Raw genomic sequence first — 25231 nt, forward strand, 5'->3', positions numbered from 1 at the left:
CAGCATCATAATTAACTGAACTGATAACGTCTTAAACGGTTGGAACTGAGGCGTCGAGCAAAAAAAAAGAAATATACCATCTTTTTCCGCAAGTTTATTGTTTTCTGTTTGGTAATAATTTAATAATAAGATCTGTTTTGTTACATCTTGTGATCCGTTTATTTGGCAATCGCCAATGGCAGTCAGCAGAGTTTAAGAACATCAGTTGTTCGACCTGCTAGTCAAATGCGTTTTGTTAAATTATACTTTTTCACTCATTTGGTCTTTTGGAAAATGTTGTTTGTGCTGTATTTAGACCCCTCTACCAAGAAATTTGTTTTGCATGCACACGTATAAAAATTGCGGTTTTTATCCAACGCAATCATAGGTTTGAACGTTGTTTTCAATTTAGACTTGTTTATATTTTTTCGTTTGGGCTTGTATTATATTTGCCTTCGGGTTTATATGATCCGTTCATCCTATTTTGACTCTTTCAAAATTCAAGAGTCTATCCTAAATTGAGGTAAATTATATGGCCTTCCAAATACCGTTTCGATTCCTAACATCACTGAAGAGACATTAATTGTCGAAATCCGGATATGGTGTACACATTTTTGCACCTCATGTTTGCGGTATACCATCTTTTTCCGCAAGTTTATTGTTTTCTGTTTGGTAATAATTTAATAATAAGATCTGTTTTGTTACATCTTGTGATCCGTTTATTTGGCAATCGCCAATGGCAGTCAGCAGAGTTTAAGAACATCAGTTGTTCGACCTGCTAGTCAAATGCGTTTTGTTAAAATATACTTTTTCACTCATTTGGTCTTTTGGAAAATGTTGTTTGTGCTGTATTTAGACCCCTCTACCAAGAAATTTGTTTTGCATGCACACGTATGCAAAACAAATTTCTTGGTAGAGGGGTCTAAATACAGCACAAACAACATTTTCCAAAAGACCAAATGAGTGAAAAAGTATATTTTAACAAAACGCATTTGACTAGCAGGTCGAACAACTGATGTTCTTAAACCCTGCTGACTGCCATTGGCGATTGCCAAATAAACGGATCACAAGATGTAACAAAACAGATCTTATTATTAAATTATTACCAAACAGAAAACAATAAACTTGCGGAAAAGATGGTATACCGCAAACATGAGGTGCAAAAATTTGTACACCATATCCGGATTTCGACAATTAATGTCTCTTCAGTGATGTTAGGAATCGAAACGGTATTTGGAAGGCCATATAATTTACCTCAATTTAGGATAGACTCTTGAATTTTGAAAGAGTCAAGATAGGATGAACGGATCATATAAACCCGAAGGCAAATATAATACAAGCCCAAACGTAAAAATATAAACAAGTCTAAATTGAAAACAACGTTCAAACCTATGATTGCGTTGGATATATATATATTTCATATTTCAACGCAATCATAGGTTTGAACGTTGTTTTCAATTTAGACTTGTATATATATATATATATATATATAAGCCACACAAGGCGTCATAGTTATTTGGACTAGACCACACGCATAAATATTTTGAAGTAAAATGAACCTAACATGATGTTAAATATTCAATGTTTGCTCCCCGTAAAGACCCCTGTAATGGTACTCTCCGGAAAATGTTCACGAATCTTCCGCGTTTTTTTCGATGTTTTGTTAATCAAATCTTTCCTAAAGGACGATCGTCAACCTTTAATCTGACAATATAAATTAAATCACTTCAGTTACTGTTATTATATCGTATTTTTATGTTTTGTCTTCTGCTTAGATTTAAAAAAAAATATTTTGATGCACACGGAAAGTAACGGACATAAACGAAGATTGAGCAGCTCATAAATATTCATGTTAATAAACATAGCGTAAACAGTGTGTGGATATTTTTGCAGAAAACGCTGTGTTTCATACATTATACAAGAATGTCAAATACAGAGCAACCTATCGAGGTATGTCGAAAACAAAAGTTTTAAACAAATTTAAAGCAAGTTGCATTCCTTTTTTGCGTGAAAATGCATTCTGTATTTTGCCTTTTCATTTTGAAAACGCGCGGAATGTTTTGCATTTGTGGATATGCCAAAATGCTAACGCTTCTTCTTTATCACTTTCCAGAACCGGGAAATTTCTGCTCCAAGAGTTGGAAAATTTAATGTGCACGTTCAGGTTCGTATAATTTTATTTTATGCACAAAAAATGCATGCATTTTTAAAACCCAATGGTCAATGTAAGATGCAAAACTGTGGCCTTTATTGATTTATTTTCTTCTTTGCAAATACTGTTTAGATAGAGTGCAATAAGCATATTACATAGTAGTTTTCTTTTATAACTTTGCAATAAATAACGGAAATTATTTCCCGCAAAAGCCCCACTGAAACGCTATAGTTGTCGCACTCTAATATTGATATGTGTCAAGGTACAAGTTCAAGGTCAGACACAAAATCGGTGAACAGCAATATAATACTTTATAAAAATCAACAGTACCGTTAGAATTATTAAAAGGGACCTAACCCGAATAATTCAGTAAAGGGACCATACAATACCAAAAGTATTTAAAAATGAATTCAGCTATTTTTGCACTCTTTATAGGTATATTTTGATCCACTTCAATGCTTTATGTGTAAACAAAATGCTTGGTTGACCTCAGTTAACCTCTAATAATAATATTTGGCAGGTGCCCTATTGATCATTAAGTAAAGATAAGCCTTCCAGTTGTCACAATTCACAATGAAAAATACATACTATAAGTATATATATATATAGATAACATAAGACATCATTTTAGAAAAATACCATATGTGCTTGATTTATAAAATGCATTTAAATTATCACCACAGGCACTTGGATACAGGATTGGATGTATTATTTCATTGTTTGCATTGAATATTCAATTTTCTATTTTTAAACCTAATATATACTTAACACTACCATGCTTGTCTTGCCAAGGTTTTTTTTGTTAATTTATCAACTCTTATATAATCCCTTAAGTTACTATACTGTTACATACTAAAAACCATGAAAACAACAGTATGGTTAGTATAGAATAAGGGATTGTATCAAAGTTGATAAATTCACGAAAAACAATGTTAAGTATGTGGAATGAAAATAGAAAATTGAAAATTAAGTGCAAACAATGAAAACAAAAAATCCAAATAATTTGTAAACCCAAGTGCCTGTGATTAATATTACATAGAAAATTGTTGTATCATGAATGTCTTCAGAAATGTTGATTTATTTGACAATTGCAATTTGATGTACACGTATAAATTGTAACTGTGAAATAACATTATAAATAATTACTCAAGGTTCCATCACTGGTGAGGCCATACCAATTGTATGTACTAATTAAGTCATAAAGGGATGTACATGTTATATATTAAGAGACACTTAGTTTACCACTACCTATAATTGTATCTCAGATTCTCTCTTCATATATCATGTATATATATTTATTGTTGTAAATTTGCAAATTTTTCTGATTTTAATTACACAAGTTTTTGCTAAGGGAAGTGAGAAGTGGAAATCAGTGTAAGTTAGCTGGACTTTGTGCACACATTTTTTTCTCAGTTGCATTCATTTTAAAATGCTCAAGCGATCAGACCTCATCAAAATTAACCAGTAAGTACATGTACCATAGGCCTGATGATTTTCAAGGGCTCTGAGCAATGATAGAAAACATTTATTATGCCCCCCTCCTTAAAACATTCTTTTGCCTAACATCAAATGTACCCTTTGTGGAGAACAAAAGTAAAACTGCAGGTTTAGTCTTGTTTAGAATCAAATGAATCTTGTTTAACTTATAACTTTCTAAAAAGGTAAGTGTTGTATAAAAGTTAAAGCCACTGTGAAGATAGGAACAACAGTTGTAATTTATAGCAACAACATTACACCACAAATATAAAAATATGGAAATGTGGTATGATTGCCAATAAGAGTAAGGCCAAGAACCTAATGTTAGCATTAGTTCCAAACACAATTTATGATTCATAAGTAGATAACAACATTTTCTCTCTTGACCTGGTTGTAAATCACCACTTAAGACTTTTTATTTCTTCTTTCAAGAATTTATTGTTTGGAATCAACATGGCAGCTTTCTGGCATCTTTCTATGGACCTTGAAGGCAACCAGACAAAGTTAGAATTTGTCCTAAAGGCTAAAATATGCTTATAAATACTTCTTATCTCAAATCAGCTGATTTTAAGACTTTTCATTCAAGCACAAATAGTCTCAACAAAAACACAGTTAAGGGGAGACAAGTCATGCTGTTTTTTGTATATACAATGTATCTAGCATAACATTTTCAAACAAATCCAAACTGACAGAAGACCGTTAATGCTCCATAATTATTCACGCATTTTGTTTTGAATTACATTTTTGATGTTAATATAACAGGTAATTAAAAACACTACAATTAATGAATCTTGAATCTACCGGTATATGACATGTACCTGTAATTGCAAATATGGCAAAATATATAGTTGAAATTACTAAGCAAAATCTTTCAAATTTCCTATGAAAAGTTTTCTTGTTGGAAAATATAGTAAGGTCAGTTCGATTGCCAAGGCTTCCTTATACTTTATATTTTACTATTTTATTTTTAACCCATGATCCATGTAATTTTACACTATAAATTAAAGGGTATATGGGGCAAACATTAAGATGCCGTATATGGGGCAAACATTAAGATGCCAGCAAGTACATCATGTAGACAGTAACCCTATAACACAAATTTACCATAATAGACAATAAACCATTACTATCTATTCTTCAATTATAGAAACAAATATAATAATTATTCAAAATTTTGTAAGTTCCTATGACAACAGTGAACCTTAGAATGACAGGCATATTTCAAAGATTATCTGCAATCTTTATACTATATAAAAATAAGAAGATGTGGTACTATGTTCTCTATGTACAGTTGTCTATTTTATACATTTTTAAAAAAAGTTTTTGGTGAAGATTTATTCAGCCTTTTCTATATTGAACTTGCAGGGAGATTTAAAACACAGACAGTTTGTAATATTAACAGTTCATGATCTAGGATGCAATCGTAAGTAATGTATATTTGCAAAACTTTTCAGGGATTCAAAAATATGTATTATTGGACATAGTAAGTCAAATATAAAGACAATTTGGGGATTTGACCTGGAACTAAAAAAAAGATAAACCATGTGTATTGCATGTTTTTAGTCATTAAAATTGAAGTAAAGATACTATATCATTAATTGAGTGATTAAATGGGTTGTAGTTGACTGTTTAAGGGTCTATGATCAGTAATGACTATTTTATGGTATTACAATGTATCTAACTGTTGGGTTGCTTTCTTAAGTCTCATTAATATTTTCACTTGTATTCTAAGAATATACTGATATAAAAGAAGTTTGACCACTACCTTATTTGTATATTATAGATAATCAATGGAACAATTTTATGAACCATTGGTCAATGCAGGAGATTACAAAGAGAGCTGCATTCATTCACATTGATATCCCTGGACAAGAAGATGATGCTAAAGATCTTCCAGCTGAGTAAGTTATCATGTTGTATGTCATTGGAGAGGTTTTGTCATGTCATTATCTCATTGAGTATACATGCATGGGCACAGGACGTTTGTGCTTTTTACCTGTAACAGGATAGGACATTTGCGCTCTAAACACTATGGACATTTGCGCTTTAAATTTTGATACACCTGTATTAAATTGACTGGACATTTGCGCTTTTTACCTATAGTCGTCTACCTGTAATTTTGATGAGTTGTAATTTTTAAGTAAATAAATTCAATTTATATTTGTGGTTAGTTAGTTCACGTTGACACATTCTTAAACATAGAGTGTAACAGTCGGTTAATTTCATTGAAATTAGTTATATTGACGAACACGCACCTCAGTCAATAATTGAGAAAGAGAAACTAGAATATGTATTTGAAATGTGGGTGAAATACAAGTCAGGACAGATTACAACCATGACAACAGCTAAATTTGTTCATTCTTTGGGCTTCAAATATCGAGCGAAAACTGACCTGTGATGACTTTACGTGTCTTTATGTCTTAAGAATGTTTACTTTTAGCTATATATAACTAAATCAATGTGCTATGAAAAGACTTTTATACACGAATGTGCTATGAAATGACTATTAAACTTTTAACCATAAATAAAATTATGACTTTAACTCGGCCAGGTCAAACATGCCGATACTAAGCACGGAAAAAATAGGAGATAAGTCATAAGAAGCAAATATTGTAAGAGTGCAAATGTCCTATAAATTGAAGCGAAAATGTCCATAAAAAAAAGCGCTAATGTTCTATGAAAAAGCGCAAACGTCCCACACCGACATGCATATATGTATGATTTCTCAATGAAAATTACTCATTCTTCTTACACATAATTACATCTGGTTTGCAAGTACCTAGTTGTTTACATGTTTAATTTGCCAATTTTTTTTTACACAATTTCTTCATTACAATTTCTTCTCATTTATCTATCCTTTATGAAGTGATGGCATATCTACAAGTATTTCCTTTATTCACAGGCTTGGTATTTATCTACTTATTGCACTGTATATGCCATTTTTATGTCATTGCCTTAGCTTTTTGAATTGAAAAGTTACCAATCTTCAATACACATTTTTTTACTGAAGAATGATGATTTTTAAGTTTTTAAATTGGGCATATCAATTGATCACTTTCTACATTTCAGAGTTTTATTTGAACAGTTGAAATATCTCAACATTTTTAAACACACTTTTCTGTTAAATAGCTAAGTGATTGTTATATGCTGAAGCCCATAGACATAGAATGTTATATGCTGAAGCCTATATAAACAATGTTATATGCCGAAACCCATATAAAGAGAATGTTATATGCCGAAGCCCATATACATAGAATGTTATATGCTGAAGCCTATATTTATATATGAACAGAAAGTTATTTGCTGAAGCCCATATAAATAGAATGTTATATGCCGAAGCCCATATACATAAAATGTTATATGCAAAAGCCCATACACATAGAATGTTATATGCTGAAGCCCATTAGATAGAATATTAAATGCTGAAGCCCATATAAAACATAGAATACATTATTTTGTATCTTGAAATATATGATTTTAAGTCATTTAACTAAAGGAAATTTTGAATTCTTGACAAAACTATTACCTTCAAATATTGATGACAATACACTAAGATATAAACCAACAATGTTTCTGTCCCAATTGAAATATTATAGATTAACTGATGAATTCTATTTTAATTTATTCAGTTAAGAGTCAATAATTCTTTTTGAAAACTTCCAGTTATCCATTAAATTTACTGCCTTATAATGTTTCCTTATAATACTTTTGTCAGTTTATTTTGAACACTTTTTTAGTTTACCACATACACACAACAACACGTTATTTGTTTGGCTGTAACAATGATGTGCATGTTTGATTTAAACAGGTACCCACCAAAGAAAGGTTCAGGAATATCTATATGGTAACATCACTAACAATGACGACTTACGTCACATTTTCATCTTACTGGTACATTTGTAAAAGTCTGCCTCAAACCTTTTGGAGAATGGATTTTTCCTTCCTACATTTATAGTGTAGACAAAACCCACAGTCTTAATTTGCCATTATGATATATAAACATGCTGTAAATTGATATTTTTTCAACTAATTCAGGAATCATTTATTGCTTCAGAGTTGAGTTTGCATGAATGGAAAATTTATTTGGGTTTTTTGCTGCTTTTGGTACATGAAAGCGGAAATATTTTATTCCTAATGTACCATTTATAGTTCAAGAAGTAATTTTTTACATTTGATTTGTTAGTCTATTTTAATGATAATATCATAGCTTGTGATCATTGTTAGTCTATTTGTCTATTTTAATGATAATATCATACATTGTAGCTTGCGGTCATTATGACCAATAATTAGTATTATTGCTTAGGGAAATAACAAGAGACAAATGAGCCAGAAGGAAGTACTGTTTCTCGATATCATCTTTTACATTTTTTATATACAAATAGTACCTAAACGAGCCATTGAATATCTGCAGAATATATACATTTAGTCCTAAATGTAGGCCATTGAATATCGTCTGAAATTCTGAATATATAAATGTAGTCCCCATACTGGGAATTGAATAAGAGAGGAATCTACCAATTTTAATATAAAACAGGTTTTGTATGCTTACAGTGTAATACATGTACTTTAATTATTTCTTTCCTAATCAGTGTGATAGAACTACTTTCTTGACAAACAATCTTAAGAAGATATTACTAGTAGTTAGCCAAGGGAGCACCTGTTTAGTCTATTAGAACAATTAAGCTGTGTACATGTTGCATGTCATTGTTCTAGATCAGAGACACTGCAGATTTAGAAATTTGCACATTTTTTTCTTATTATTTATATTGCTGATGTGGAAATTTCAGTCTCACTTTTATTCAGTCCACATTATTTTATATACAAAATTCAAATAAAAGGTCAATTGTCATGCATATGTTTGATGCAGTTAAGAAACAGATATAACTTATTTAACAATAAATAGGAGTACCCGTTAGCTTTAGGAAACTGTATCTGAGGTTTTGGAAGAATAAACAAAAATGATAGAATCTTTTATATTTTTTTTGCCTGCCTACTATAGCAGAGACGCATTATATTTTCTGGTCGGTCCTTTGGCCCAAATCAGGTTAAAGTTTTTGGATAAGGTACTTTACCATGAAGTTGTGGGTATATCAATTTGAATTCAATATGATGTGAACTATTCAAATCATATGCCAAGTTAGAGTTTGACCCCAATTTAATGGATCAATGAGCATATTAATATAGTGGGAATTCAGCATGGTGTCCTATGGACACATATTTTAAAAAAAGGTTTATATTATACTGTTTCAATAATTAGATTAAAAGTACATGTATATGCTACCAATATAAAATAAGGAGATTGATGTGGTATGATGGCCAATTGGAAAACTGTACACTAGAGACCAAATAACATAGATATTATCATGTTAACAAGCTTAGATATTATCATGTTAACAAGCTTGTTTCAACCCACTAGGTGAGTCAAATTCTCACATGTATTTAGTCAGGATCTTCAACACATAGTTACTAATTAGCAAAATTGATCACATCTGTAAAAATAGAGAAGAAGCAGCACACTTCCTCTGTCACAAACAGATAGCAGTGCAAACCTTCAGTGAGGAACTGACAAGGTCTTTCAAAAACTGACAGAGCAGTGCAAACCATCACCAAGTTACAGACAAACTTAGTATAGCACAAAAACTGATAGAGCAGTGGAAACCATCACCAAGTTACAGACAAACTTAATATCACAAAAACTGATAGAGCAGTGGAAACCATCACTAAGTTACAGACAAACTATATCACAAAAACTGACAGAGCAGTGGAAACCATCACCAAGTTACAGACAAACTGTATCACAAAAACTGACAGAGCAGTGGAAACCATCAACAAGTTACACGCAAGCTATATCACAAAAACTGATAGAATACCAATAGTGTAAACCTGCATGACAAGCTCTGAAAAAACCATAACAAAGCAGTGCAAACTTTCAGTGAGTTTCAGGCAAGCTATATTGCAAACTGACTTGAGTATAAACCTAGGCTACAGTGAATTACTGACAAGCTCTATAACAAAAAAAAACTGACTATGCAGTGCAAACCTTCAGGGAATTACTGAAGAGCTCTATCACAAATTGATAGATCAGTGCAACTTTCAGTGAGTTGCTGACAAGTCTTTCACAAACTGATAGAGCAGTGAAAACTTTCAGTTAGTTACAGAGAAGCTCTTTTACAAAAACTGACACATCATTGCAAGCCTTCAGTTTGTTGCCAACAAGCTCTTTGACAAAAACTGACAGATCATTGCAAGCCTTCAGTAAGTGACTGACAAACTCTTTGACAAAAACTGACAGATCATTGCAAGCCTTCAGTAAGTGACTGACAAACTCTATGAAAAACTGATCAAGTTAAATCATCAATTCATTAAAGTTACTGACAAGCTTTATCACAAAAACTTATAGACCAATACAAAGCTTTAGAAGATACTAACACGCCAAATCACAAACTGATAGTGGAGTATAAACCTTCAGAGAGTTTCTAAGCTCTATCACTAACTGAAAGAGGAGTGCAAACTTTCAGCAAGTTACAGACAAGCCCTTTCACAAACTGATGAAGCTGTGCAAACCCTCATGGGTTACTGACAAGATCTTTCACAAACTGATTGAAGATAGCAAAAATTGCTAGCAAGCTCTATTACAAACTGATAGAGGACTGCAAACCATCTAAGAAACTGACAAGTTCTATCACAAAGTGACAGAGCATTGCAAACCTTTAGTGAGTCATAAGCTATATCACAAAAGAGCAATGCATATGTTCATTGAGTTACTGACAAGCTCTATCATGAACTGATAGATTAGTGAAACCTTAAGTGAGTTTCTGACAAGGTCTTTTACAAACTGATAGAGCAGTGCAAACCTGCGATGAGTTACTGACAAGCTTTATCACAAACTGACAGAGGAATGCACAACTTCAGTGTGTTATTTTAAAGCTATATCATAAACTGATAGAAGCATTCAAATTTCAGTGAGTAACTGACAAGCTCTATCACAAAAACTGACAGAGCAGTGTAAACCTTCAGTGAGTTACTTGCAAGCTCTTTCACAAACTGATAGAACAGTGTAAATCTTCAGTGAGTTACTGACAAACTCTTTTCCAAACTGACAGCATTGCATAACTTTCAGTGGGTTACTGACAATCTCCATCGCTAATCATCAGAGCAGTGCAAACCATCATTGAGTTACTGGTAAGCTCCATCACTAACTCGCAGAGCAGTTCAAACCTTGATCGAGTTACTGTCAAGCTGTAATCAGGGTTGGCAAAGTATTACCCGGCCCCCGGGTTTTCCCGGGCTGGGCAATACTCCAAGAAACGGGTAATACTGGGCAATACTGAGTAATATGATTTTTCAAGCTTATTTTTACACAAAATAGTAAAGACTTGTAGTTTCATAGTATTATAGCTAAATATATACATTTTATACAGGTAACCATTGAGAGTTATTCCTGAAGATTGAAAATTCGATTTCTTCCTTTTCTCCGCTAATTATATGTAGGCAGAATACAAGTTTTGCACATTTCAGGATACCTTGTTAATTTCCAAGCTTTGTTTCAATAATCCAATTTGGAACTTTGAAAAAATACATTTTACTGCAGTGTTTAAGTGAATTGTAAATTTTAATTGTTATACAATCATATTGCTAAATAAACACCCTAAGGGGACAGGCCATGAACTCTTATAGAAATCAAAAGGCTGATTATTGTTATATAAACAAATTTGTGTTATAATCTGAATAATTACTTATTAATAAGGGATGTACATAAACATATGCTTAAACTTAGTAAACATTTTTAGTAATGAATAAAAAATGTTTAAAAGTAATTTTCCTTACATATAATTGTTAATTCTTATAAATATAAGTTATAATTATTAAAAAAACCAAATTGAATTCTTCAACTTTAAGTCAACGCTTTGACCAATCTAGACAGAATGGCGATTAGATAGATTTTCAGGAGGATTATTAAGAAAAGCTTTTCATATTTGTCTAATGTGTCTTCATGTACACTAATTCTTAGAGTTGCTGGACAATTAATATTTTCTCAGATTTATACGTCTCAAACAAGTGAACTTATAAATTAAAATACTATATCTTATTTTTAAAAAAATATAAAAATTAAAAAAAATGTATTACATTTGTGATTAATCCTCTTTAAAATTCAGGCCAGTATTTCATATTACCCAGTAATCAATACTCATAAAACCCGGGTTTTTGCCAACCCTGGCTGTAACACAAAATGATGAGGATAGAAAATCTTCAGAAAGTTGCTGACAATTTGTTTATATTACAAATGACTAGAACAAGGTTTAAAGACTTTCAATAGTTGTGATAGAGATCGATAATGTGACCATGTAATCTATGTTTAAGACCATGAGGCTAGGTATGGTCCTCTTATGTTTATGGAAATATAGTCCATGACAGTCATGTAGTTGGATATTTGTAAGAAAACATCTTTTCTACCTGTCCTAAATACAAAAGTCATATATAGAGAGTGAAGGTTGTATGTAACAAAATATTAGGAATTCAAGAACATGGGTTTTTATATGTTTACCAGAAATAACATGTCTTTACATGTTGCATGCATTTATTGAAGAAAAGTAATTACACAATACCATTAAAGATTGTTCAGTTGTATTAACTGTTTTGAAACGAATCATTAGCCTTGTTCACTATAGTCCAAAGGCAATGTATCAACAAAGATAGAAATCTGATTCAATATTAATGAATACCTGCTGGCAGACTTTTATAATGCTACCATTAAAGATGAAAATGTGAAGCATGGGAAACTTTATGTTGATATTGTGATGAATAGAATGATTTTATGTTGCTATTCGAGACTGAGATTTTCATAACATAGTATACATATATTTGTTGTTGGCTGGCCAAGAATGATTGCTGATATTTTATTTCAGTGAATATTGTTTTAACTAACTTCCATAGATTTTTTTTAGTTGTAGATCTATATATATGGCACAATGTATTTTCAGTTGGAATGGATGTTGGAAAGTTTTTATGCAGAAGAATGGTTATTTATCATTTTGTTTTGTTTTACGTGTCATCCATTATCATATACCATCTCACACATATATATACCAAAGTTTCACATTTTCAGTTTCAGCTTCTTAAAGTTAATATTTGCTTCATTTTTTGTTTAAAATTTGTGAACCAAAGGGTTTGTTATATTATAACTTAACAAATAGACTAGCTCTGTACATATATAGCAGATATTTCAACCATAAGACAAGTTTAGTAATATGGCATGATATAATTGATTGAATTTAAATATGATTAAAATCTGTGGTATCACATAGACATGTTTTTTCCTGCTGTGTTCTTTTATTTTGTCCTCTAAATCCTAAACCTCTGCTTCAACATCCATCTAACCAGTCCTAGTTATTTTTAACTCACCTGGCCAAAAAGGTCTTTGTTCCATCTACCAGGTCCTCACTAAGCTATTAATAAACCATCTGGCCAAAAGGATGATTTTGCAGTATTCTATCATCTGTCTTTTTTAAAAGATCTTAGACCTAAGAAAATACCTGTGTTTCCACTAACCTGACCAACTCTAATATCTGGTGCCTACCCTTAAGATTTTTTATCATTCTTAAACAAGCTCTGTCAAAATCAGACTGTTTCCCCTGTTGAAACAAGTTAAATTAAATTTTAAGAAGAAAAAAAATCATTTTATTTGCCTACCTACCCGACCCTCTATATTGTTTTCAGTATTACAGCAGAAACAAAGGTGTTTTTTGGTCTTATCTGAAACCAGTGTTAGAGAAACCAAAATTGTCCAAAAACCATCTTAAAGGAGTCTGGTTTCTAAATTTCATACAATTAATCTGTTAATCAAGCAACATGTATACTGTTAAAATTCACAACAAAGAAGGATACATGAATTAATGAAAAAAAAATCTATTTAATGCTACTATAAATATAAAAATTAGATTGCCAATGAGACATCTCTTCACCAGCGACCAAATGACATAAAAAATAACTACAATAGGTCACCTGCCCATAATGATACAGACTTCAACAATGAGCAAAACCCATGCCCCATAGTAAGCTATATAAAGGTGAAATTATCTACAAAAAAAAATTATCTTTGAATAAATCCTACATTTATGATCACCTTTTCTACATGAAGCTGGGATACTGTCCCCAATGACTTATCATTGTGTGGCCTAGCATCGTCCAGTTGTGGCTAAAGACGTCTTCATTGTGTTGCCTAACATCTTCGTGCTGTGGCTTGTCTTCATCATCTGTGTTATTGGTTGATTGATTGATATATGTCACCTCAGCACAAAAAGGATATATCACTGCAAGTCCTTGTTGGTGTCAATTCCTTCAAAAGATCTTGAAAGAATTCAACCGAAATTGCACAGATTTTTTAATTTTGATCTGATTGATTATGGGGTTTACAATACTAGATCCTAGACTTTGCCATTTGTGCTTATATTATTTGGAGATGACAGGTGACTGCTACATTATTGGTTGTATCTTTTTCTATTTGACATGTACCATTTGTTGTACCTGGTACGTAGATGTTAGATAACTGTCATCTCTATTGATCAAGAGTTATGCCCCTTTACAAATGGAAAAATTGCTGAATTTTTCATTCCGTTTTTTAACTTTAGTTTGCCTCAACCAAATGTTATGAAACGTATACACAATGCTTTTTACCACATAATACAGATCAAGTTCAAAATTGGGTGGCATCACTTTTACAATTCTTGAGTTATGCCCCTTTATAAACATAAAACTGCTGAATTTTTCATTTCCGTTCTCTAAGTTTAGTTTGCCTCAACCAAATGTTAAGAAACTTATACACAATGCTTATTACACTGTACCACATAATACAGATCAAGTATGAAATTGGGTGGCATCACTTGTACCTTTCTTGAGTTATGCCCCTTTATAAACATAAAAATTGCTGTATTTTTCGTTTCTGTTCTCTAACTTTAGTTTGCCTCAACCAAATTTTATCATATGAAACTTAAAAACAATGCTAATTAACACAAAATACAGATCAACTTTGAATTTTTGTTGTGTCACTTTTACCGTTCTAGAGTTATGCCTGTTTACAAATGGAAAAATTGCTGAATTTTTCGTTTCTGTTCTCTAACTTAATTTAGCCTCAACCAAATGTTATTACCACAAAACTAAGATCAAGTACAAATTTGGGTAGCGTCACTTTTACTGTTCTTCAGTTATGTCCCTTGATAACTTTATATGATATGCACATCATCTGTGTCCCATGGACACATTCCCCATTTTTTTTTTAATTGAATCATTTGAGTCCTTTTGACCAGCATGCAGAATTTAACATTAACTAGTCATTGTCATGGAGTAAATGTAAGCACAATGTGTTTGTCTCATCATGTCATAACATGGCTGTGTTGTCTCATCATGTCATAAAATGGCTGTGTTGTCTCATCATGTCATAACATGGTCATGTTGTCTTATCTTGTCATAACACATGGTCGTTTTGTCTCATCATGTCATGACATGGTCATGCTGTCTCATCATGTCATAATAATTATTGTCGTGTTGTGTCATCATGTCATAACATGGTCATGTTGTCTCATCATGTCATAACATGGCTGTGTTGTCTCATTATGTCATATCATGGTTGTGTTGTCTCATCATGTCATTACATGGCTGTGTTGTCTCATCATGTCATAAGATGGTCGTGTTGTCTCATCATGTCATTACATAGCCGTGATTACTTACCAGCATTCAGAAGCCCATTTTTGATGTGATATTATTTATAACCTGACAACTTTTGGCCAGATTTAGAAAACACATTGATTTTACCAAATAATTACATGAATCTTCTTCCATCCAATTACAAGTAAATGTTTTTTTTCTGCCAATAATCACAGATTTATATATATTTAGAGAGAGATTTATGTACAAGCAGTTTAAAGATTTGACTTATATTTTGTCAATTGAAGAAGTCTGTTTTCAGATTAAATTTCTTGTTTATGCAGACTATTTCCATATTTCTAAGGCTGTCAGCACCTTTTTATGACATTATATATTTCATAGAATTAGGATTATTCAGACTGCATCAATATTGTCTACAAAGTAAATTACTCTTCTGACTTTTACACTCAGATTTTTAATAACTTTAACTTTCAATTCACTTGATTATTGATAGAAACATTTCTTTTTAATTTCCATCAACTGGGTAGTCAAGGCAAAATTCCATGATTGATTATGGGTTAAAAAACTATCCATGTCAAGGCTTTATATGTTTGACAATTCAAAACATAAACATGCAGAAACAAATATGTTAACATGCAAATACATTATAAATTGTACTTGTTAAATTTGCATAAGATGTTGTTTTATTTTAAACAAGCAGATCTGAAGTATGTTGACATTACTGGATAATTGCCTTAAGCTAACATGGTTGACTCGCATAATGGATGATGAATTAATACTGCCAAAATTAATCCATTTGAAAACTAATTTGTTCTTTTAGTGTAATAAGTTTTGCTTCCAAAGATCTTACATCAAGAAGCAATCCTGTAGTTGTCTTGCCCTTGCTTAGAGATTATGATGACATTGATACTTGTCTTGCCCTTGCTTAGAGATTATGATGACATTAATACTTGTCTGTTCCATTATCAGAAAAGAATGATCTAGTAACTGGATATATTGTTAAAATCTTTAAAGACTCTTTGTTGGATATTAAATTTATACATGATTTGTGTTTGAATTTAGATAGACTACTGAATTAGATTTAGCATGAGAGTCTGAGATTAAGCCAAACATTAAATTTTCTAATAAGATCCATTTTAGAATAAGTACTTTTTAACAGAATAAGACTATTGATATATGACATACTGTTACAATTAACATCCTTGCAAGCAGTTCTTATATTGGACCTGCCCATTCAGTCTTCCTCAACCTACTATCAAAAAATTGTAAAGATTACATTGTTCAAATCATGAATTTTTTTTCTGTCTGTTGGTACAGTGAATTTTGTAACAACAGTGTCCATGCATTTCAGTTTTAAACAAGAAAGTTATTTTTTTAATTTCTATCCCTTTATTCTACAAAAAAAAAGCCTATCATCTTCATTTTACAGTGACGTAACATTCCATTTGTCATTGAATTAATATGGTCTCTATCATATCTTTCATTATTTTGTATGATTTTTATACATAAACAACATTATAATAGTATATTTGTGTATTTTGTAGTTATACTTTCCCTACCATGCAGAGCCTAGGAGAGGATATCGTCTGTGTACTTGATCAGTTAGAGTAAGTAGATTGTAATTTGAGGTTCAGTTATAGATATAGTTCAGGAGAAGATTTAGTCTGTGTTTTTGAAAGAGGAAGGTTTACTCTTTTTTTCTTGATCAAGTAAATTAAGTATGCTATAATCAAGACACAGTAAAGGATACCAGTATATAGCATGCAAGTTCCCTTAGAGGTCTGTAGAAAAGTTAGTTTATGTTGTTGACTAGAGTTATAAAAGTAGTATGCAGTTGAAGGAAATATGATTATACTTTAATTTTCAATATTCAAATTAGAGCATGAATTCATGGACAGTGGCTTCTGATTGGTGTTTAATGGACCCTTTCTTGGTCTTCATGACTTGTTAATGTACAGTGTCTCCTGATTGGAGTTTGATGGACCCTAAGTATCTTGGTCCTTATGATTAGTATGTGGACAGGGGTTCCTAATTGGAGTTTAATGGACGCTGTCTTGGTCTTCATGACTTGTTAATGTACAGTGTCTCCTGATTGGAGTTTGATGGACCCTACGTATTGTGGTCCTTATGATTAGTTTGTGGACAGGGAATCCTAATTGGAGTTTAATGGACCCTGTCTTGGTCTTCATGACTGGTATATGTTCAGTGGTTAATAATTGGAGTTTAATGGACGCTGTCTTAGTCTTCATGACTGGTATATGTTCAGTGGTTACTGATTGGAGTTAAATGGACCCTGTCTTGGTCTTCATGACTGGTATATGTTCAGTGGTTACTGATTGGAGTTTAATGGGCGCTGTCTTAGTCTTCATGACTGGTATATGTTCAGTGGTTACTGATTGGAGTTTAATGGACACTGTCTTAGTCTTCATGACTGGTATATGTTCAGTGGTTACTGATTGGAGTTTAATGGACCCTGTCTTGGTCTTCATGACTGGTATATGTTCAGTGGTTACTGATTGGAGTTTAATGGACCCTGTCTTGGTCTTCATGACTGGTATATGTTCAGTGGTTACTGATTGGAGTTTAATGGACCCTGTCTTAGTCTTCATGACTGGTATATGTTCAGTGGTTACTGATTGGAGTTTAATGGACCCTGTCTTGGTCTTCATGACTGGTATATGTTCAGTGGTTACTGATTGGAGTTTAATGGATGCTGTCTTGGTCTTCATGACTGGTATATGTTCAGTGGTTGCTGATTGGAGTTTAATGGACCCTGTCTTGGTCTTCATGACTGGTATATGTTCAGTGGTTACTGATTGGAGTTTAATGGACGCTGTCTTAGTCTTCATGACTGGTATATGTTCAGTGGTTACTGATTGGAGTTTAATGGACCCTGTCTTGGTCTTCATGACTGGTATATGTTCAGTGGTTACTGATTGGAGTTTAATGGATGCTGTCTTAGTCTTCATGACTGGTATATGTTCAGTGATTACTGATTGGAGTTTAATGGACCCTGTCTTGGTCTTCATGACTGGTATATGTTCAGTGGTTGCTGATTGGAGTTTAATGGATGCTGTCTTAGTCTTCATGACTTGTATATGTTCAGTGGTTACTGATTGGAGTTTAATGGACGCTGTCTTGGTCTTCATGACTGGTATATGTTCTGTGGTTGCTGATTGGAGTTTAATGGACCCTGTCTTGGTCTTCATGACTGGTATATGTTCAGTGGTTACTGATTGGAGTTTAATGGAACCTGTCTTGGTCTTCATGACTGGTATATGTTCAGTGGTTACTGATTGGACTTTATTGGACCCTGTCTTAGTCTTCATGACTGGTATATGTTCAGTGGTTACTGATTGGAGTTCAGTGGTTACTGATTGGAGTTTAATGGACGCTGTCTTAGTCTTCATGACTGGTATATGTTCAGTGGTTACTGATTGGAGTTTAATGGACGCTGTCTTAGTCTTATGACTTGTTCATGAACAATGGCTCATGATTGGGGTTCAATGAACTATGTTTTGGTTTTTAGAAATAGAAATTGATTCCTGATACTAAATACTTACTAAACATCAACATTCTATCATCTGAGCAGCTTAGATTACATGATATTACATGGAAAACAATTCTACACTGTTGGTACTATAGCCAGTGCAGTATTGAGTCATTGATGTCCTAAATGGGAAAATATGAATAAAGATTGCCGAGGTTCGGCTGGTTATTGTAATAAAATTGTAATGAAAGACATACAATCAGAGAAGAAGAACTATTGATGCTACAGGCTTTGATTCATATTCAATCTTCTTGTTTCAATCAAAATTACATTATTTGTGTATGAAATTGATAAATATTAGTTGATCAGAAGAAACTGGCGGCATGTAAATAAAAGGAGATTTGAAGTATTTCTCAGAGACAGTATTTAAAGGAGAAATATAACGGAATAACATCTAGGGGACAACATACAGTCTTCAACAATAGACTGATACAGCTTAAAGCAATCATCAGTCAATCAACAAGCGACAGGTGTCAAGCTCGTTGTAAGTGTATAACTTACTAACCCATTCACTTACTGGAAAATAGTTTTAGCCTTATATAGTAATATAAAAGGTTATTTTGTAGGAGTTGATTGATGTGTTAACTATACCAACTCACTCACAAGCTGATCCAAATCATCATCATAGAAACAACCTTCATGTCTTTGATTACTTTTAATTCTAATAAATTGCTTATCATACAATGTCAAAATAAAAATAAAATTCATCAACACTTACAGTAACAGAGCTATTTCACCAGTGTACTGTAGGAATTTATACTCATGAGGTTAAGAATAAACTTGTTGTCATGACACTCACCAATGAAATAAAACTTCACATACATCCTTGGAAATTGTTTTCGATATAAGATACATATCATTTATTATATGTATAATTATGAACTAGACCAATTGTTTTTAACCACTAAGGTTTTTCCAAATCCTTGTAAGGGGAACAGTAGCAGTTTTTTTTATCAGCCAAGTTTGGACTCCTAATAAAGAAGGTCTATAAAACCCAACCTAGTCTATAGAGCCCAATAAAAAGAAGGTCTATTCAAGCCAACATATAGTCCAATAAAAAGACAGTCTATTAAAACAAACCTAGTCTGGAAACAAGAAAAAACAAGGTCTATTAAAGCCAACATAGTCTGGGGTCCAATAAAAAGAAGGTCTATTAAAACAAACTTTGTCTGGAAACAAGAAAAAAACGAGGTCTATTCAAGCCAACATAGTCTGGAGTCCTATAAAAAGAAGGTCTATTAAAACAAACCTAGTCTTGACTCCATTCAAAAGAAAGGTCTATTAAAACAAACCTATTTTGGAGTCCTTTAAAGAAAGGCCTAATAAAACCAACCCAGTCTGGACTCCAAACAAAGAAGGTCTATTAAAACAAACTAGTCTGAACTCAAAACAAAGAAGTTCTATTAAAAGCCAACTGAGTCTAGAGTCCAATAAAAAAGAATGTCTATTAACATGATTAAAACCAACCTAGCCTGGATTCCAATATAAAGAAGATCTTTTAAAACTACAAACCCTGAAGTTCAAAAATCAATCAAGTCTGAAGTCCAATAAGGAAAAGGTTCATTAAAACCAACAAAGTCTGAAGTACTAGTAAAAACAACCAAGCCTGGAGTACAATTATTAGGAGGACTTTTAAATCAAGTCAAGTCTGATGACCAGTAAATAGAAAGACTAGAAAAGTATTTTATTGATTATGTGCAGTGTACAGTTAACATTCTGAATGACCTAGCTATTAAAACTTGAAGTCATTCTGTTGTCTGATTATAATATTTGTATTTAAGGCTTTTTTTTTAAGTTAATTTTATCAATTCCTTTGATGATAATATTACATGATTATAACATTGACATTTCAAAGTGTACCGTATGCCTTTTGAGCATTTACAGTTATGTGAACAAATGAGATAATTGTCTATTGCAAATGTATCGTAGATTTCTGTTGACAGAGTCAATCTGCTTATCACGGACTTACGTCAGAGCAGGAAAGACATATTCCCACTGAAACTATAGAATCCTTTTACAAAAGAGTTGTTCCAATTTTCAATAAAACACTTTATATTCTTGTAATTGTTTGATTGATTGTCTGTTAACAAAGAGTATAGGGAAAGATTTCTTAATGACACAAAAACATCCTCACTTATTCATAATTACATTTTCTTCTTGATGATCTGAACAGATATGTGTTACGTGTATTAACATTTGTGAAAGCATCTCCTTGTGACAAATTGAATCAGAAATAAATTTCTCAATTCATTGGATATTGAAAGTACCATTAATGCTACCTGTAGGCTGTACATATATGTTAGTGCTGTAGTGTAGCAAAGATCTCTCCTTAATTTATAAGCACAAAATATATAATAAAATATTGGAGAATATCTCCATCAGATTCTTTCTGAACAAGATAATTCTTTGTGATGAAAGGATCAGTCATCTGCCAGATATGTCATGTTTGATATATATGGTTAAAAATATAGAATAATCATTGGTAGAGTTTGAGGCATTTGTGAAGTATATAATGTAAATAATAGGAAAATAGGGATAAAGTGTATTATTTGACAAATCCCTATAATCTCTTGCCAAAACCTAATTCAAAGGAACAGCTGTTTTATTGTGGCAGGATCTTTGTGTAACTTTGTTAGTACATGTATATACTTGAAAAAAATATAATGACCTATATATACATTATAGACATGACATAAATAACAATTTTAACAGCTGAATGTACATATTTATGTAGGGTGGGAACTGGTGTGTTATTTTTTACAAGGAATCATAACCACTTAATGAGTCATTCACAAATCAGTATTAACTGTATATGTTTTATTTTTCAGTGTCAAGCAAGTAGTATGTATTGGAGAAGGGGCTGGGGCTAACATTGTGGCCAGATTTGCTGTAAGTTTTGTGATGGGTTATTACCAATATGTACAGGACCGTTCTGAATCAATCATCCTGTATATGTCCATTAACTTACATTTTGTCCTGGTCTTACAGTCAGAAAACTTTCTAATACAATTATCATACTCAGACTCACAAATCAACCAATCAAAATGCTGGATTTGTTGCTTCAAGCACATTTTTTTTACTGCAATAACGAGTACAGTGATAAGACTAAAAGGCATGAAAGCAGAATAAAAAAGTTTTTCAAAAGAAGTTATCCCCCACTCACTAATTGGATGGTATACTGTATTTGCCTTGTCTGTTTGTTCAAAACTTTTGTTGTTTATTACTGTGCACTTTACCAAGAAATGATTTGATAAATGATCTGGAATTTTATAATGATGAGTTGTACTGTGTAAGCAATTTTCAGATATGCCTGGCAGTCACTGCCTGTTTGTAATACTTTGTTTTTTTTAGACCCACTGACCATTGGATTTTATTTGTCAATGTCTGATAATGAGTGGGGAATGCTTTTGAACAACAATTTGTACAACTTGTTGATCTTGTTAGTCAATAGAAACCTTCTCACATAAAACATAAATAAGGAATTTCAAAAGAATTGTTTAATTCTATTTACAGTTACACTTTACCCTCTTAATATAACAAACACAAGCAACACTGCTACAATGTTTAGGGAAGAATTATTTTTTGCTGACTTTTAAGAACTATAGCTGTATACTGAAGGAATAAAACTTTACTAATGAATGATGATGCCATTAATTATTTAACATATATAAATTGTTAAAAAGACTTTATCTTCATTACTTTAGTAAAAAGTCTTAATGATGTATGAATTTTTTCCAGTTATCCAGACTTTTATTAGCAAAATTAAACTACAACATGGTCTAACATGTAGTTCTATTAATACATGTTTTGCATGCATAATTTTTGTTGACCTACATTTATATATACTCCTAGTCTTGAAGAATCATTATTTTGAGAGCCATGCCTGACCAGTAAAATTTCTATCACTAACAAACTGTATTAAATACTTGCAGAGGATTGAGAGGGGGTCATAGGAGGGGACTCAAGTTAATGGGGTTAAATCTTTTTCAGTTTTGGTTCCACATCCTTATTTCAAAGATCTGAAATTACTGTGTTCTTCAGAAAAACACATCTTTTTAGGGCTGTTCCATAAAACACACATGGGACCCAGGGAAGGTATTTCCACATCTTAACCAAGGGTTGAAGACTATTTTGTTCAGTGAAAAAGACAGAGAAATTCAAAAATAACTACTTTATTTGGTAACATCAATTCAAGTGCCTTGCCTAGCCACATGTACCATGTATGTTTTAATTGGACTAATAATTACTCGGCAAGATATTGCATTAAAAATTGTAAGTTTTAAAGCAACTAAATAAACATATTGATCATTACATTGACACAGATTTTCTCTGAAAGAAACTTTTATTCATTTCAAGACACTGTTAGTAACGAATCGACCAGTTATGAATTTATTATAGATCATTGTAGTACTATATCTTTGTGTGAAAGGATTACACACTGAATAGATCTATTTGATGGGTTTCTATCTAGAATTGATTAAATGCTTCTACAAGTCACTGATTATCAGACAATGCATCAAGTTCACTGTCACACATTTTGTCATTGTGTGTATGGCCGAACTGATTAACAGACCATGTATTAAGTTTATATTCACACTGTTTGTGTAAAGCCAAACAAGGTCATTTTTTTGTTGGTTTTATTAAAATTTTACCTAAAGCTTCATCTTCTCAGGTTATGTCATTGGATGCTTGAGCAAAGAAACACATCCAGACTTGTGTTTAACAATTGAGTAGAGGGTGCAGATATCAAAAACAGTTATCAATAGTTTTTAAAGGCAAAATATAGGTCAATGTGGAAAGTTCTTTAAAGGAAAAATTGATACATTTCAAAGGAAATGCTAGTGGTATGAAGTATTTTTTTCTGTATCTCTGATATTTAAGTGCTTAGAAGCTACTCAAGATACTGAATTGAATCTTAATATGTACCTTTTAAAAAGTACCATCTCCTGAAATATTGAAGATAATAAACCTAAAGAGGCTATGTATAACTTGTTACTCATACTGGTTTCCTTGCCATCACCATCTTTTAAACGTGGCTCGGGATGTACTGATTTATGAAAATGACAATATAAATGATAAATGTGTAAAAGGAGACAATAATAATGTTGAGTTGTATAGCAAATAGTAAAGAAAAAGAAGTAGAAAAAATAACTCCAGTCTTTAATGTCTCTTTTATGGACAGAAAACACAGACTACATTAAAGATTTATAGAAATATGTGGGATTTACTTCAAAGAGACAGAAGTTTAAATACAAAACAAAACTAATATAGATAGTTTATTAAATAACACTGCATCTGTGCATTGTAATGAAGGAATATCAATATAGTTAATCTGCTGATATAGAAATAATACACTCTTACACTCTTATTCATCGTACTTTAGAGGCTATATTTATCATATAAAGGAGGTATATATGTACATGTTTTTTTTACCCTTTCTTTCTTCATTCAGTCAGCCGGTCAGTCATTTTGGTTTCCAAATGCTAACTGAAATATTTTTTATCAAGTCAAATGTCATGTACATAACAAAGTACTAATACTGTGAAAGTACTTTTATACATGGGTATCAATTTTCATGGTTTTAGCAAAAGTTGCATATTTGTGGGTTCTTAAATTCATGGATTTTAGTTTCCTTAAAAAAAAAAAAAAAAAATGTGAAGAATTTAAAGCTTTCAGAAACCAAGATTCTATGGAAATAATTATATGTTGTTTTATAATGATTTGTGGGACATTACACAATAAGGTGTTCATTTTCTCTTACTTGTTTGTCTTTCATTACTGATAACATTCATCATATGTTTAATAAAATAATTGCATTCCGAAATAAGTAAACATTTTAATTGTTGTACACATGTAATAAAAAATGATGACACTAATTAACCCGAGATCCAATGAGCAACATAGTAACGATTCAAAGGTATTTATAATTGGGTCATATACATATGTCACTTAAAGAAATTGGTGACATAAAAAAAATGATAAAAATGTACTTAATTAATTCTTTTGACATAACAAAGCAAGCCCAATATGAAAGTATATTATTTTTTTTCGTATGAGAATTATGAGGAGATATCGCATATTTTTATCGGAAATCTGTCTTCCATTGATCAAAACTAATTTTTCACGAGAATTAAAAGGTTAAATTTTATGATGGTATGATACTAAAACCTCTAACGGGAGGGATTGTACTTGATTTTCATATGATGAAGACATAATCTTTCAATTAGTTTAATTGAAGTCTAGAGCTGGCATGTCAGTAACTGCTAGTAGTCCTTTGTTAATGTATGTATCATTGTCATTTTGCTTAGTTTCTTTTATTACCTATTCTGACATCGGACTTGGACTTCTTTTAAACTGAGTTTTACTGTGTGTATTGCTATGTGTTTCTTTATTTTACATTGGCTAGAGGTATA

At 31.9% G+C, this 25231-nt stretch overlaps 1 protein-coding gene across 3 annotated transcripts in view; it reads left to right on the forward strand.

Annotated features, from left to right (window-relative positions):
* The first annotated feature begins 1777 nt into the window (after positions 1–1777).
* LOC127735905 (uncharacterized protein ZK1073.1-like) overlaps positions 1778–25231 on the forward strand; it is a 55836-nt gene continuing 32382 nt past the window's right edge. For 2 of the 3 annotated variants that reach the window (XM_052246334.1, XM_052246335.1), the window contains exons 1-7: positions 1778–1929; positions 2093–2143; positions 4973–5030; positions 5391–5508; positions 7416–7451; positions 16813–16875; positions 21647–21707. In XM_052246334.1, coding sequence (XP_052102294.1) covers positions 1903–1929; positions 2093–2143; positions 4973–5030; positions 5391–5508; positions 7416–7451; positions 16813–16875; positions 21647–21707 — 414 coding nt within the window. In that variant the 5' untranslated portion in view covers positions 1778–1902. The remainder of the gene's footprint in view (positions 1930–2092; positions 2144–4972; positions 5031–5390; positions 5509–7415; positions 7452–16812; positions 16876–21646; positions 21708–25231) is intronic. The other variant, XM_052246337.1, reaches the window with a different exon arrangement.

Source organism: Mytilus californianus, unplaced genomic scaffold, assembly GCF_021869535.1.
Source record: "Mytilus californianus isolate M0D057914Y unplaced genomic scaffold, xbMytCali1.0.p SCAF_3, whole genome shotgun sequence".
Lineage (NCBI taxonomy): Eukaryota > Metazoa > Mollusca > Bivalvia > Mytilida > Mytilidae > Mytilus > Mytilus californianus.